General features: G+C 39.0%; 1 protein-coding gene across 2 annotated transcripts in view; it reads left to right on the forward strand.

Annotated features, from left to right (window-relative positions):
- The window catches only part of tfpia (tissue factor pathway inhibitor a), a 68,109-nt gene extending 50,979 nt beyond the window's left edge, over window positions 1-17,130 (forward strand). The window contains exons 3-7 of one of the 2 annotated variants that reach the window (XM_033618251.2): window positions 5,270-5,446; window positions 6,411-6,485; window positions 8,997-9,056; window positions 13,496-13,669; window positions 15,312-17,130. In XM_033618251.2, coding sequence (XP_033474142.1) covers window positions 5,270-5,446; window positions 6,411-6,485; window positions 8,997-9,056; window positions 13,496-13,669; window positions 15,312-15,379 — 554 coding nt within the window. In that variant the 3' untranslated portion in view covers window positions 15,380-17,130. The remainder of the gene's footprint in view (window positions 1-5,269; window positions 5,447-6,410; window positions 6,486-8,996; window positions 9,057-13,495; window positions 13,670-15,311) is intronic. The other variant, XM_033618252.2, reaches the window with a different exon arrangement.
- Window positions 17,131-17,167: the final 37 nt, after the last annotated feature.

A 17,167-nucleotide genomic window follows, 5' to 3' on the forward strand; every position in this document is an offset into this window, starting at 1 on the left:
GCTACGCCGCCGTGCTGGGTCAGTTTGTAACACGGTCATGCAGTGTCAGCTTGTAATGCCGCTGGCAAATATGTAATATAAAGAGCTAAAAAGGCCCTATAACGCAGGTGGGGGTGGGGGGGTGGATGGGTCCAACAAACCCTAGACTTTCACTTAGGAGCCCGCTGTTTGCTTCCCGTGTGAGGCAAACCAAGATGTTTTTTTTTAAATGTAATATTGTGTTTTGTTGCACAAGGAAATAATGTTGTAGGTGTATTTTGAAAAAGACTGTAGGCATCTATCGAGCACAGTAATTGTGAAATGGAGGTGGGTTGTTTTTTTTTGTTTTTTTTTAAAAGGCACAATGCATATAAAGCGTAAACTGACATGCCGTCCCAGAATGTTATCAACAGACGCAGGAGGTTACCTAGTTTGTATTGAGATGTGAATGTCCACTGACAAAGTGCATCTATTTGATATGATGGAGATGAGAACGCATTGGTATCCATTGTCTAATGTATCATAGCTAATCAGCTAATCAGACAAAAGAAGCTTTTTTAAAAAGTCTCATAAACTCTCATATTTCTCTCCCTAGAGCTCAGCCTACAAACATTGACGTACAAACCTCTGCCACATAAGTGCTTCGATCTCACTACATGTATACAATATGCAAAATTAACATAAAAAACAAAGAAATCAATAATATAACAGTCTTTTTTTTTCTTTTTTTCCTATGTGGATAGGCTGATATTGCTGCTAAGGTCAGTGTCTTTCTATGTGATTGGATTATGTCTGTCTCCATCCAGTGGCAACTGTTATTTTTACGCCTGAGTTCACTTATTTTACATTTATTTGTATCCCATTAGGAATCGTTCTTCTCTTCCTCCACAGAAGGCCTGGCCAAGATGGTGTCAGCACTTTTAGAGGCAAGACAACAAAACTGTTAAAAAATATGTGGAAAAGTACTGAAGAAAACTAAAGGGAAAAAAAGCAGTGAGAAATCTGTTGAGCCAGTGAAGAGATTCGGGGGGGATGGGGTGATACAAAGTGTGGTTTAAACATTGTTAGTTTGCAGGAGGTTCATACAGTGTCCTAAAGTCTCATCTTTCTGGGTAGGACACATCAAAATATGCAAATTTGAGAATGTTTTTTTCACACACAAACCAGGCTCCTTTTCACAAGCATCCGAACTCATCTTAAATACTGAAGTCTGTTTTGCTGAAATATTGAAGTTCTCTTTGGAGAGCAGCCAAAACTCCCTGGACCGACAGACCATATGATTCACACCCAAGTGCTTGAAAAAAAGGGCTGACCGATAATTCTCCTCAAAACACAAATCACCTCTTCCACCTTCACAGCTCTGATAGGGAATTGTGTTTCTGAATTATTCATCACTGCATTGCTCTGGAGAGAGCGCTAGAGTACCCTTTGACACATCTCTTTGCCCATGCTTTTAAGTCAAAGTCACCTCGTAAAATGTATTTGGATGTTACAACGATAGCCTTTTAATCATGGTCACCCTTCACTAGAGTGTGGTTATACAAAGACTTAACAGATAAACTAGATAGTGAGCGTGTAGCTGGTGTAAGACATCCTCTGGCAGCTCGTGGGGACACGTTGTGTTTAGTCTCCGCAGAATTCTAATTTAGCTTCTAACAAGGGTGATTGATTTTTGCGTTATGTCAGCTTGTTAGCCAGTAAATCCTGGTGTCTGGTCAGCTAATTGTTGTCTTGTTGCAAACCCATGATGGCTGCATAGTACATCCCATTCTTGTGAATGCAATATCTCAAAAGCGCCTCAAGGGAATTTCTGAAAATTTGGCACAAATGTCCACTTGGACTTAACTATAAAGTTTTTGGTGGTCATAGGTCAAAGGACATGGTCATTGTAACCTTGCCTGTTTCATCATTGTGAATGCGGTATCTCAAGAGCACCTTGAGGGAATTTCTTCAAATTTGGCACAAACATTCACTTAAATTCAAGGATACACTACTAGAATAATAGTGGTCAATGGTCAAGGTCACCGTAACCTTGCATCCATCCCATACTTGGGAACACAATTTCTAAGAACACCTTGAGAATTTGGTGGTCATAGGTCAAAGGTCAAAATTACTGTGACCTTGTCTGTCTCATTATTGTGTATGCAACATGTCAATAATGCCACAACGAAATTTCTTCAAATTTGGCACAAACGTTCACTTGCACTCCTGGATCTGATTAGAGTTTGGTGGTCAAAGGTTAAGGTCATTATGGCATTGTTTATCTCATTCTTGTGAACGTGATATCTCAAGAGCAACTTAAGGGAATTTCTTCAACTTTGGCAAAAATGTTGACGTGGACTCAACAATGACCTGATTAGATTCTGGTGGTCAAAGGTCAAGGTCACTGTGACCTTGCATCCGTCTCATTCTCTTGAGCTCGATATCTCAAGAACACCTTGAGGGAATCTCTTCAAATGTGACACAAACCTCCACTTGGACTGAAGAATAAACTGGTTATAATTTTGTGGTATAAGATCAAGGTCACTGTGACCTCACAAAACATGTTTTTAGCCCTAACTCAACATTGATTACAGAAAAACCTAAGTCAAATGACTAATTGGATACAATGATTAAGTGATGATATTTTATATCCAAAAGGCCAAAGGTCAACATCACTGTGACATATTAATGTCCTGCATAAAACACTTTTCTGGCAATTACTCAATGTTATATTTCAGGTCAGATACTAAACTGGTGATACTTCACACAAGATGTGTGTGAAGTATCAATGTTTTCACAGACATGGATATAAACTTCTAATTTTAAATAAAATTTGCCTACTATAACTACAAGTAGCTTTAAGGCTGTAGAAATACCTTACAATACACTCTGACAATATCATATCATGTATATTGTGTATCATATTGCCTCAGCTCAGAAGATATACAATGTTTAGACAGGGAGAAATACCATTCAAACCCAAGACTCTACTATTGTGTATGCACTTTGCATAATTTTAGACACATCTTGCTAGAGTACAGCCCAGCATATCTGATACTTTTGTAAACTTTGGAATCTTCACTAGAACTTATTTTATTATTATTATTTTTTTTCACTGCCTCAGCAACTTTTGGACTATACACTTATAAAGTAAGATGCCTCATCACTGCTGTCATTTTAAATGTGATGTAATCATGAAGTAAAACACTAACAAACCTTTCCCACTACAAAGATTTAAAGAAACTTACGGCATCTGGTGTTAAAAACATAATATTTTTATAATATTCATGATATTTTTTTGCTGAATAAATCATTATTGATCTGTGTGGGGAACCATATTACTCAGTACTTGCTATAGCGGGATGCACACACTTTACTCTGCTGTTGAAAAACGTTGATCAGCTATAGTCGTGGCTTGTCAGGCTGCACCTGTCTTGGTTGACATTGCCAGTAAAGTATCTTTGAAACTGAGCCATTCCACTGAAAGGGATGTATTTCACACCATGCCTGCTTTTGTGTTTCAGGCTCAAATCAAGCATGAGCCTGTCACTAGCTTGTAAATGTTTTAGGTTTCTTGACGGCTTATTCAAATAAGCAGCAGGGTTCCTGACAACCCTCCACAACATCTCTGCTGCCTTTGCTGTCGAGGACTCCATGCTGCAGAATGCGATAACATTTAAAGTTACAGATTTCAGATTAATGAGAATCTGTATGAAGTTTGTATGAACTATGTGATGCACAAATCATCTTACTTTTAGATTTTCCTTCCAAAAGCATAAAGGTTGGATTGCATAATGATAACAATTACCATCATGGAAAGGGAGACAATGAGGAAGCAAAGAAGCAGTATTACAACAACCTTACATCAACCTTACACAATGAAAGATGCAGAATTTAGATGAACATCAAACTGTAGCTCAGAGCTCCAGTGCCCCAATCCCAATACTCCGAGACCCGAGGGTGATAATATATGCAACGAGCGAAGAGGAAGTGAAACACGGGGAGTGAGAGCTGAGGTAAGAGGTATGACAGAAAAGAAAGCAGAGAAGGAAGACATGACAGAGGGGTGATGTGGTTCACTGGGGAACATAAAGAAGTTCTTGCTAGAAGTGTTGACTTTTCAGCTTGCAGAGGAAGATTGGGAGTGTATTTGAAACCTGACTAGAGTGGAAATGTCACTGTACCGCTAGGGAGACAGGAAGTGGGCGAGCTGTGACCGAGCGGCCAGCGATTGCAAAGTGTGTCCTGGCCTGAGGTTCATTTACTGGACCTTTTACTGTACACAGACTTTGAGTAGCTTTATCTTTCCTCCCCATTTATTATTATGTCCCTGCTTTCCCATGCTTGTGTTTTCTTTTCAAGATATGTCTTTATTAGACTGTGTTGACCTCTTGTTCAATTTCAAACTTGTCATTTACCGCTCAAGGCCTTGCATAAAAAATAAATAAATAAAAAAAAACTGTCTGTGGCTGACCTTAAGAACTCAATCAGGGCAGTGAAGTATGTCGTGCTCTTGCTTCTATTTTGTTTTCATTCCTAACAGAGTCAAATTTTGGAGTCATTAGAGCTTAATGTTCAGACCATGCAAACTAGTGAAGATGATACTTTATAATATAGAATGTAGAAGCCAGTTTGGCACTTTTGTCTGACTCTTTCTTGGTCAAACAAATCTTACAGGAAAGTTACATCTCTATGTTCAATAAGTCAGCAGCACAAGTCATACATTTTTTATTTCAGACAAAAGTCAAATATGTAGCAAAACTGCACTGCTGTGCGCTTTAATGTCTAAAGACATTTACTATTTACATATTAAACAACAGACTTGATAATCAAAGCTACACTGGGTAACTTTTATACAAAGACATTCTTTTATATTGCTGACATTGTCTCCATATCCTGACAGGAGTACATCACATCAGATAATCTGGGAAAATATTATGTAAACGAAAAACAACCAATCAGAGACAAGGAGTTTCTAATGGCAAACCCTGCTAATGCACAACAGTGTACACGGCAAAGGCAAGTAAACAGGAAAGACAGACGATGAAAAGCTATCACTTTTAAAGAAGGACGTCATGTTTCTCCTCAGCTCTGACCGGTTGTTTTCATTCAGGTGCCCTTGATTCTTGCAAATGCCATTAGGAGCATTATGAGAAGCCAGATTATCTGTCCCATGCACTGCAGGATATAGTGACAGTTTCAGCAAATATGAAAAAAATAAAAAAAATTTTTTATAAAAGTTATCTAATAAAGTCTTTATAGTGTCTTTTCTTTCTTCTTACAATTGTTCTCATCTTCCCTTTCCTAGATGACAAGAACCCGTGCCATTTACCCGAAGCTCCTGGTCCCTGTCGAGGGCTGTTGACGCGCTACTTTTTTGACAGCGGGAGTCAGCAGTGCAAGCATTTCTTTTATGGCGGCTGCTTTGGCAATGCCAACAATTTCAGGAGCATGGCGGAGTGCCAGGCGAAATGTCAGAACCCAGGTAGGCCAAGATGAACTTTTGTCCTTTTACAGTAAAGACTGGAAAACAACCAAGCTGTCCAGACAGCTGCATTGTTTGGGTTTATTTAAAACCACTAATTAAGTCTATTGTGTTCAGCAGATGTGAATGCTTCAGAGATGCTGTCATTTGTTGGAAAATGCACTGTATCTGAAAAAAAAAGAAACACAGTATCCTAAGGCCTTTTAAGAGCCAACTCATCTACAGCTCAGCCTTAAAAGTCAGCTTTGCATGAACCAAGACTTGTCATGCCTTTACTTCAAGGCAGTACATGAGGTGTAATTTACTGTATACTTCTTGGTCCGTAGACAGCCAAGGCTAAGCAGACCACAGCCGCTCCGCAAAACAAGCAAACTCATTCCAGGGAGGTGATATAATCAAAATACTTCTGCCTCGGAAAATTAACTTTTTGATGAATTTTAGCTGACCATGAAATCATATTCCACCTTGATTTAGCATTTAAATCGTTTCAAAGTGACCAAAGCGCACTCAATTATGCCAGATTTAAAAGTCATTTAGATATTGAAATTGTCAAAGAAAATAACGAGTAAGTCGCTCAGCTGTGACCAATTCTGCAGACAGCCCATGTTGTACTGAAAATCAATTGGAAAAGCTTTTTTTATGGATAGCAATTTCAGATAGATGACTCTGTCTAGTTTCATTAGTAGATCATATGTATTTGCAGACCAACACCCTTTCTACTTTGATACTAATGAAATTAAATTTACTTTAATTATGATTGATCACTGGGATTTAATGAGATCTGTTCTAAATATAGGCATGAATTCCTCAGATTCATGTTTTGTGGATTGCCATAGAGACATGCCGTCTCAGATGAGACTTGAATTTTATTATTATCTTTTTAAAAAAAAAAAAAAAAAAAAAAAAAAAAAGATGAGACTTGAATTTTATTATATTTATTTGATTACTTTTTTTGTCAATGTAGCAAAACCCACAAAGGCACCAGAAGACCACACACATTCGGCTAGAAAATCTGCTGTGCAGCCAACCACAGTAACTGGTAAGACTTATGAACACCACACTCTACTTCAAGTTTCTGTTGCTTCTTGTCCTTGTCTAAAAACAAAAAGTACCTAATAAGACACCAAATCTAATAATTACATCAACTCCTTCCAATGGGATAAACCTTTGTGTGCTCACTTAAGTCACTCAAACACACATTTATATATGTTTTTGGTGATGTGTAATTCAGGTTTGAATGTTGTGCTTACATGTAGAATGTGCAGTCTGATTATTCCAAAGGTTCAACATTTTGGAAAATTCATTTTTCACTTTTTTTTCTGAGGGAAGATGAGAAGACTGATACTACTCCTATGTCTGTTTGTTAAGTATGGATCTAGAGCCTGGGGCAATTAGCCTAGCTTAGCATAAAGGGTGGCAGGGGGAAACAGATGGCAACATCCAAGGTTTTAAAATGGAACATTTGGACAGAAGAAGTTCCCACAGTGTTGTCATCACAGTGAGATTGCTATGAATCCCAGTGGAGGTGGTCACAGAAGTACTGGGAAGATGGATAGACTAGGATTTATCTGCAAATAGTTACATCACAAAACTGCTTCCAAAACTGTTATATTTATATCAGCCTACTGTTTTTTATGGCCCAAACAAATAAGATACATCATGTTTATTAGAGGTTTTGGGAGTATGCTTTAAATTTGAAGGGTTACAAGGTAACATTTATTTCAACTTCTTTTGGCGGTAACTAGAAATGTTACTAATTACTTTTCAAATTAAATAACCCAGTTACAATCACTGGAATTTAAATGGACTTGTTACTAGTCACTTTTGTGTTGATCATAGCAGACAAACAAAGACAGGTTGTTTCAAGGTTATGATCCAACGTCACCTGACCTAATATGGCGTTACAATAAATGACATGAATCAGTCAGCATTATTTTGCATTCACATGGATTCAGGCAGACAACAAGACAACACGGGAACAACAAACAAACAGTCAGATGGAATAGCAGGACGGCAAAGCGAAACATGATGATATGTTGCTATTGTGATGCTGTAATGTTTATAAAGTAACAAAAGTTACTTTCCTTAGAAATAATTACTGGTATACGCAATCTCTCTGCTTCCAGTCTTTACCAAAGCATTCTCATTGCAACTCAAATACTGCTGCTCTGCTGCTTTGTCAGTGGAGCTAAATATCAAATATGTAACTTTAGGTGGCCTCCTGCATCGGTTTTTGACAGTAATGGGCGGTGTCTCAATTAACGCTTGTTAAGTGCATTGTGTCTTTCCATTTTTACAGGAAAAGTATGGTTTCTGCTCACTGTATGCAGAAAGTCAAAATAAACTTACTACGTAGGTGAGCACTTATTACCTCCGCCAAGGAGGTTATGTTTTCGCCGGCGTTGGTCTGTTTGTCTGGAAAAATAACTCGAAAAGTTCTGAACAGATTTTGATGAAATTTTCAGGAAAGGTTGATAATGGGACAAGGAACAGATGATAAAATTTTGGTGGTGATCGGTTGAAGCGAAGTGCATAAAATAATAAAATGGCGGGAAATCCGAGCTGCTTGGCGAGGTCTGCGCTCTCTGAGTGCTCTAGCTTTTAATGTTTACGTCCTTAGGTTTAGGTAACCGGTGAAGTTTAGAAAAAATAGTTAGTTAGCTAGTTAGTTAGTTAGTTTGGTTTAAGACAAGTAAGTTTCTTACTAATGTAATGTCACATCATGTGACATATGTCATGACATAGGTTACTACCATAGCATGCAACACACTGTCAATAAAATACCTTCACTGACTTTTGGTTATACTTTGAACTTTGGGCTCTTGGGTGAAAGTCCAGCGTTTTGCTCATACTATGGTAGTTGCATCAGAAATAGCTGCCACCTGGTGCATATCAGACTGCCACGAAAAGTGCTTCTTTTATTGGTATATGACGCGGAAATCATCAACAAAGCAGCTATATTTGACAAGTGGGGAGTGAGAACGGGCTGTCTTTACCCTAAGCTAAGCTGAGCTTAGTTAAGCTAATTCACCAACCAGTCAACGTATTCTCATAGAACGGGTCATATGATATCCCATGAAAAATGCATTCAGTTACATAATTAGCGTAAATTTACTAAGGTTAGGTTTAGGAAAAGAACAATGGTGATGACGTACCTTAAAATGACTCAAAGTTCACACAGAGCTCATATGGTTCCGAACACAGGACTCCAGGGTAAAGTCCCGGGGGAAGGTCCATGTTTTTGTGACCCTTCCATTACCCCAACCTGCCTCCCTACATGAGTGCTTGGGGGTGCTTGTTGTTTACTCTTGTCAGCGCAGTGGTCACGTGATTGCAGCAAAATACGTGGGTTATAAAAGTTTGGGTGCATTACTTTTCTTAGATAAACATACTTACAGTTTGTGAGAATAGCCTGACCTGCCCCTAGTTCCTTATCTAAGACCTGAGAGTGGTACGGATCTTTTCATTTCACTCAGCAATTAAGCACATTTCTGAAAAAATAAATAAATGAACTATTCCTTAAAATGATTGATCCCTTGTTGTTTCGTAGGGGCACTGGCTGTAAATCAACCTCAGGTGCAGGGCAATGACACTGATCTAGCACCAAAAGGTAAGAAAGCATGACTCTAAATATCATGATAATGTGAATGGAACAAACCACTACAGTAGCCAGCTTACAGCAAATGTCTGTACAGTCAGACTCAGTAGGCTACATTGGCTGTTTGGAGCAGTTAAATGTTGACTGCACAAAACGGTCCTGCATCATGAAACATCGGAGATAAGCCTACTGTGTTGCTGTTTATGCTGTTAATTCCAGTAACCTTTACCAAAAAAGAAAGTAAATTGCAACAAATACTCCTTATCCTTTCAGTATGGGAAAACAACTGTTTTTAGTCCCATCACATAATGCAGAGAGCAAGGCACACAGCCAGAAGCAGGACATGCAGTGTTAATTTATTACAGAAATCCCAGAGCACCAGACATTCAAGATAGATTCACTGTTGTAAGACATAATTAAATCAATCATCCTGTCTTCAGAGGAGCAACCAGTCCATGCTGAGTTCTGAAATATGCTTAAACTTCAAGATAAGCAAATCCAGTTCATTTATTAAACCTGTGTATGCTGCCAATAACTTCGCTGTGATAAAATTAAAAAAAAAAAAGTCAAGGTGCAGTGATGCATAGACGGTAGACACTGTGCAAAATTGCTTCTGTTGTGCAAGCCAGAGGGTAGAAACAGAGTGCATCAGTGTCTCCTTCCCACAGCCCACTTGTCACATATTTCCACTCACTAATTTTCTGTGCATGAGGAGTGAGGGAGCATATATCACGGTTGTCGGGTTCCAAGGTCCTTTTGTGCCGCAGCAGGAGAGCACAGGGGGACCCTGGCCTGCTTCCCTCAACTCATTCAAAGAGTTATAATTTTAAGAATCCAATTTCACCCTTGTCAGAAAATATTGAGAGGAAAAGATTCAGGATGAGTTAACCTCAATAGCACTGCCTCCCTATCAGTTTTTTTTTTCCTCTTTCTTTTTTTTTGAGATCTCCAGCATGTAAGCACAAAAATATCTCAAAAACAACCCTGGCATCAAAGTCCTCAGACTAACAATGAATTATTCAGATCAGATCTTAAATCATAACTCAAATAATAAGAGGATCATATTTGGTAATGAGTCATGCCGGTAATAAATATCAGATGGCATCTGTTTCCACTGCTTAATAACATGGAGCCTTCGAATGTCAAAGTCACAAAAGCTGGAAAATGAGCATAATGACATTGGTATACATCTGGAGTATTGTGTCTTTCTACCGAGCAAACTGTATGTTGCAAAGTTGAAACCAAAGACTGACATCTTGTGGTTAGATGATGATGTACACCTTTAATGTCAGTGGAAGAGGCTGTAATGTGTCTCAAGATGAACATAAACTCATCCTAAACTAAAGCAGCTCTGTAAAAACATACCTCTGTTGGAATTAGCTTTTCAGGCAGCAAAATACATATCTATACAATGCATACTACTACTACTACTACTGTCATACTACTAGTGTTACAATCATCAGTTCACATCCAGCAATAATATTGAATGATTTTGTCTTTTAGTGTTTCTTTATCATGTAGTTGTGTATTTGCTGAAATCTAGATAGTTTTGTGGTGAAATTAAAATCACAGTCTATTAAAGCATCTTGTGGATTCGTGCATATTTTGCAGTAAATGCAACACAGTGGTTGTTGGCAAATATAATATGATAATGATATAATTAATTCCAGATTCAATACAGACTAAAACATCTAAAATAATGACAAGAATTAAGAAAAACTATTGTCATTTCTAAACTTCACCAATTGATACAGTCTGTGTCTAGTCATAGTTAGCATGTGGTGAGGGTGAAGTCAGCAAGGGGGAAAAAGTAATTTCCCCCAGCCTGTTTTACTTCTACTATAGATGCTAGTCCATAACCATTGGTAGCTTTGTCACCTTCTACCTATGCCAATCCTCAATGCCTATGTGCAGTTTCACATAGATTGACCACGTCAGGGAGTAGAAAAACGTGGGACAGACAGAATGACTGACTGACAGTTTACGTGATTATGTGATAGGGAGTATATATTCAGCATCTGTCATCTTAGAAAAGTCAAAAGAAAAGAAACAGAGTGAGACTGCGAGAGAGAGAGAGAGAGAATGTGCGCGCAACTTTGATTTAAAACTGTGGTGAACTGCTCGCAGTTCCATATATTCGGACACTGCGAGCTTGGACCTCCTGGACCAAAACATCAGTTTCCTCCTGGGAGAAGTTTGGCCGTCTGACGCTGCTGCTCTCTTCCGCCATATGGCGAATTGAGTAAACTCTCATTACACCTTCGCGCGGCGCATTTAAGGGCGAGGAGAGGGGCTCATTTGATTGGTGTGATGTGTGTAAAACCCACTCCACGCCTTCTCTCCTCCCTTTTTCCGACTTGCGCAGGTAGGAGGGACGGAGGTGGGAAAGAGGAGTAGCTGCGCCAGGCACACGGTGTGCCAAACTTACAAAATCCGCCTGGCCACACCCAGTTGGCGAAGCGCAGGTGCGCTGCGCCCCCGCCGCGCCCGGTCTGCGAAACTAGAGCCCATAGTAGGATGATCAGTCAAACTCACCATAATATCAGTATCTTGCAGCCGTTAAAGCGATGATACAATAGACAAGCATGTTTTAGTGAATTGCATGCACATTTGAACACAGTAGGCTATAGTAGTGCTAACTTAAGCTTCAACCCATTAGCCTATGTTTTGATGATGTGTTTTAATGTTACCATGCAGGGATTTGCAACCTCAAGAACTACAGGTCCTTGTATGCTCAATACTTTTTCTTAAACAGTGGCTTAATGATCCAAACTCTTTGGTTAAAGCGTTAGATCCTTTTTGCTTAAACAGAAAAAGCCCAGAAATCACCATCACCGAACCTACCAAACTCCACTTAAATAAGCGGTCATTTTAGCGTGTATAGAGCCAACATATTTTCACATCTAACTGGATGAATTAAGGTTTTATTTCAATCAAACCAGAGTTGGTGTTGGAAGAGTGGAAAGATGAACCAAGATGGTCTGTATGAGTTTATTTTTGTTTCTGTCGACTTTGAATGAAGTGGGTTTTACGATGATAAAATTACTGTTTTTCTAAATGGATTTTGGTGGGTTTGACTATAGCAGTTTTGGGGCAGTTTCCGCTTAACCATGAAGAACCATACTCTTTAACAAAAAAGTTTATCTCTGTAGGGATCCTTTCATTTACTTTGTCAGACACTTATAACAACAATCTGAGCCTGTCAGTGGCAAAAACAAGCACTTGGACGTGGACGTAAATTGACAGTGTGAACATACCCTGAGTGTTTACACTGAAGCCTTGCAGCTGTCGTCTGCAGCGGTCTCACTCAATACTGGACCAGTTTCAAAAGAAATGTTGCTCCCATTAGTCACTTAGACACAAAAACATGGGACAGTAGCTAGATTGAAAAACACCCTGTAACTGGATTTTTAAGCTTATTTAACATGCGGAATGCCACACAGCAGCTCTTCAGCATGGTAGCAAATGCTTTGTTTTCCTCCTCAGTGTAAAAGGATGTGATGTTTTGTGAGTGTTTCCACTTGATGTACGTGATGTTTCATGCCAACCAAATAATGGGGTCATTTTTGAGGTTCATCAGTGCACTTAGTTAGGGTTAAAAACAAAAACAATGTTACCGCAACAATTCATAGACATGAAGAGACATGATACATGATACAATATGAGACATGATACGAAGTGTTTGGTATATCATATATTTTTAAAAGAATGTTAAGTTTCTCTTTCAGATATCATGACAGTGGTTTTGTCTCATTTAATGATTCTTAAACTGAAGAGAATAGCAGGTAAAAGGGATGTCGTCTGGTGTCAGATCTCTCATGATGTCTACTTCAAGTTACTATTGATATTTATGGACTACTCAGGGACAATTAATCAAGGTCCTCAAATGCTCTAATTGTTCCAATTAACCCTAGTTGACCCCAACAAATTAAGTCACAGTGATTTAATATTGATCCTTTGAAGCGCTAGCATTTGCCTTCTGTATAAAAATCAACATCCTTCAGTTTTGGCAAGATCACCCGTGGTTGCTAACAAGTGTTCCTGTGTTTCTCACCATGAAGAAAACCAGTGAATAAATCAAAGAGGATAGCTTACACAGCCCTGTGGGGGGCTGTGATAACAACTCTCACTTTTTTCAAATCTGTCAGTTGAAGTCTGAGAGCCTGCAGATACTGGACTAAATCTATTCCAAAGTCAGACTGCAGCTTATTGGCTGAGGATATGAGCCCATGTGGAGTTTAAAGCTAAGAGGATGTTTATGAGAAGTAAACAGGCATAATTTGTCTTCAGGTCCTTTAGGACCATAGCATCCTCCACCCCCTTCCTGACCCTGTTATCAAACTGGAATGGATCCAAGTGAGATGATATACTGGATAATATACGTATATCAGTTTGTTAGTATTTTCCCCAATTTAAATCTGATATTTTGTGGCTCTTTTTGTGGCCCACAGAGCTGTGTTTCAGACCCGTGGACAGGGGGACATGTAACGGAGTAGAGAGGAGGTTTGCATTCAACCCCAAGACCAAGAGATGCCAGATGTTTCACTACAGCGGCTGTGGAGGAAACGAGAACAACTTCATGCACAGGAAAGACTGCATCAAGAAGTGCATTCGAAGCAGAAAGGGTATGGTTGTTTAATTTATTACTGTTTTTAAAATGCATGTTAAAAAATTTCGAATTCATTACTTAATATTGTGTGATTGCAGACATGTTACAGCTGTAAATTTCTGATTTTAGGCTTCTAATTGTAAAAACACTGTTCAAAAGGGAACACTTAAATCACACATCAGATCCTGATGAATGAATTATTCAAGTTGAAAATCTTTACTGATATACATTGTATAATTTGTTGAGAACAAAAGGACATAATGGTCAATGGAACCAAAATTATTCACACTCTGAGCTGGATTCAAAATCACACCAAAAATCAAAGTACAAAATTGAAATCACAGGCTGGTCCGACTTGTGTGAATTTTATCACAGCAACTCATAATGTGACTCAGTAGTGTGTGTGGCCTCCACGTGCCTGTATGAACTCCTGACAATGTCTGGGCATGCTCCTGATGAGTCATCGATGGCGGTAGTTGATGGCATCGGTTGCACCAATATATAACGTCCCATAGGTGCTCAGTGGGATTTAGGTAAGGGAAACGAGAGGGCCAGTCAATGGCATCAATGCCTTCCTCATCCAGGAACTGCCTGCACACTCTGGAACCCAGGGCCCACTGCACCAGCGTAATGTCCGACAATCGCTTTTAGGATTTCCTCCCAGTACCTAACAGCAGTCAGGGTACAGTTGGCTATGACATGGAGGTCTGTGCGACCCTCCAGGGATGTACCTCCCCAGACCATCACTGACCCACCATCAAACTGTTCATGCTGGATGATGTTACAGGCAGCATAACATTCACCATGGCGTCTCCAGACTCTTTCACGCCTGTCACATGTACTCAGTGTGAACCTGCTCTCATCTGTGAATAGAACAGGGTGCCAATGGCAGACCTGCCAGTTCTGGTGTTCTCTGGCGAATGCCAATCGAGCTGCACAGTGCTGGGCTGTGTGCACAGGTCCCACATGCCACCTTCATGGAGTCTGTTTCTGACAGTCTGGTCAGAAACATGCAACACCAGTAGCCTGCTGGAGGTCATTCTGTAGGGCTCTGGCATAGCCCCTCATATTCCTCCTCACACAAAGGAGCAGATACAGTTCCTGCTGCTGGGTTAATGCCCTTCTACAGCCCTGTCCAGCTCTCCCTCTGTAACCCCTGGTCTCCTGGCATCTCCTCCATGCTCTTGAGGTTGTTTATGGGAGACACAGCAAACCTTCTTGCTACTGCACATATGATATGATATGATTGGGCTGCAGACACCACCTCATGCTACCAGTAGTGACAAGGACACTAGTAGGACACAAAACTAGAGAAGAATCAGTCGGGAAGGATAAGGAGCGAGCAACTGTCTGTGGCCACCACATGTAAAACCATTCCTTTTTTTGGGGTTGTCTTGCTTTTGTCTCTCCATTGCACCTGTTGTCACTTTCATTTACACCAAAGTAGGTGAAACAGATTGACAATCACCTGTGCCTCATAAATGGACAGATTGATATCACTTAAGTTTAATTAACCGGATGTTATACTTTGACGATTAAGTGTTCCCTTCATTTTTTTTTGAGCAGTGTATCTCAAAATATCATCTTGTCATCTTTAAAAAATTCCGTAATAGACAATCATGGCATTAGAATGATTTTGTTGTTGTGTTCTGTTGCAGCTCATGGGAAGAGGATGATTCGAATAAAGAAGAAAAACATCAACAACATTGTTAATCGCTCAGTCTGAACACTCCGCTGTAGATCCTGCTCTGCCGTGGAGCCACCTGTATTTATGTCTATACGTCATGCTTAGCTTTACTCATATCTATTGTTTTGTAGTGCTACAGTGTTTGTATAAAAATCATTTTTAGTGTATGGGCATTAGATTTGTAGTGACTGAATGCAATTACCACCATTATCCACATTTCAATATGTGATTGACAAAAAACATATTTGTTTTGCCGATATCTAATATAGCAGCTCTCTACACTGATATGTATCAGTGCTTTTGTAATACCTTATGTCTTTTTAATGTTACAGTTTCTGGGCTATGTTGTGATCATAAATATTTCACAGTAACTTTTATAAGAAACACCAAAGTTGCAGCAATATTGTTGTCCAGTAACGACATGAATGCTTGTCCTGCTTATTTACAGTGCTTATTTACAGTCTGTACAGTTACTGATGCTTTTCTACAACAGTTTTGGTTGCTCCACTGTTGTTAATCAATGTGAACAAAAGCATTAGCAAATTAAACTGGTGGGTGCTCCTCACTGTAGGATCAGCCACAACAATATATACAATGTTGTCAAGCAAACACATGAATCAAGATGTCCTCACAGACATCAGTTAATGTTAACAAGGTAATGACTGCTTTATTTCTGTTGGATTATACATATATATTATGATTTTTAATCGATTTAATGCAGGTTTGTAAATCACTATTGCAGTCCTGCTGGTTGTTGTTTATAAGGAAAACCAGAAGGGGGCTGTGTTGTGTAAAGTAAGTTTTCAAAGAGGTTGCCAGCGCTGGTCCCTGCTGGCTGCAGCTGATTCGTCTACTGTCTCCTTCTATAACCATGGCGGTAATGAACTAGATTGTGAGACTTTATGTAATAAACGTCAACAATCTTCTCCTTCCTCCATTTTTTCAGCTATGTTCCTCATCAATGTTTTTGTATGTAACAAGTACAATGAATAAATAACATAATAACAAAGATCGCATAGTTTTCATAGGCCTTGGGAAGCTTTTTCAAAATTCAGATTCCGTGGAAAACAATCTCATGGATGATTTTTGCTAATAAATATGTTGAAAAAAGATTCTGCATTCATTTGATCATTTTTGAAACAATACTTTGAAAGTAATTTTAATGTCAATCAATGCGATTTCAGGAACAAGCTTTGTCGGCTTGGCATATCACCTCGTTATTTTTATGTTGTTGGTTTTTTTTCAATGCTCTGTCCTTGATTTTCGTAGCTTCGTCCTGGTTATGTGCTGCTTCTTTTTTATAAAGTCTCGTCATCACCTGCATGCTGTGCAGGTAAATGTCTCCAACACAACAAAATAAAAAGACAATACAGACAGATGGCAGAGTCTCTGCAGATAAATAACCCACAACACACTTGAGTGGGTCATACATGATGATTGAGAGGGAATCCTTTTGTATGAGTCTCACCTGATTAAACAGCTGATTGGTTTATTCTTTATTTTTGTTGAAAGGGAGAGTTTGATTTTATTTGTTTGGTTTGAAGGTTTATTTTGTTAACAGAAAACATGTTTGTAACTGATGGTCATGACTAGTAGTCAGACTGAATACATTCATCATAAACTATATGTAGTCTACTGTATATTAACATTGGACTGCTTTGATTATTGAAGTATTTGGCAACACAAAGACTTGTGTTAAGTGGGATGTGAGGATTCTTAAAATAACATCTGTACAGATGTGAAGCCCTGATTATACCAGATGGATCTTTAATAAAAGCTGTTGTCTTGTGTTTCTGTCCTTTGAAAACATTAACCTAATAGTCAGAC

This window comes from Epinephelus lanceolatus, chromosome 14, assembly GCF_041903045.1.
Source record: "Epinephelus lanceolatus isolate andai-2023 chromosome 14, ASM4190304v1, whole genome shotgun sequence".
Classification (NCBI taxonomy): Eukaryota; Metazoa; Chordata; class Actinopteri; order Perciformes; family Serranidae; genus Epinephelus; species Epinephelus lanceolatus.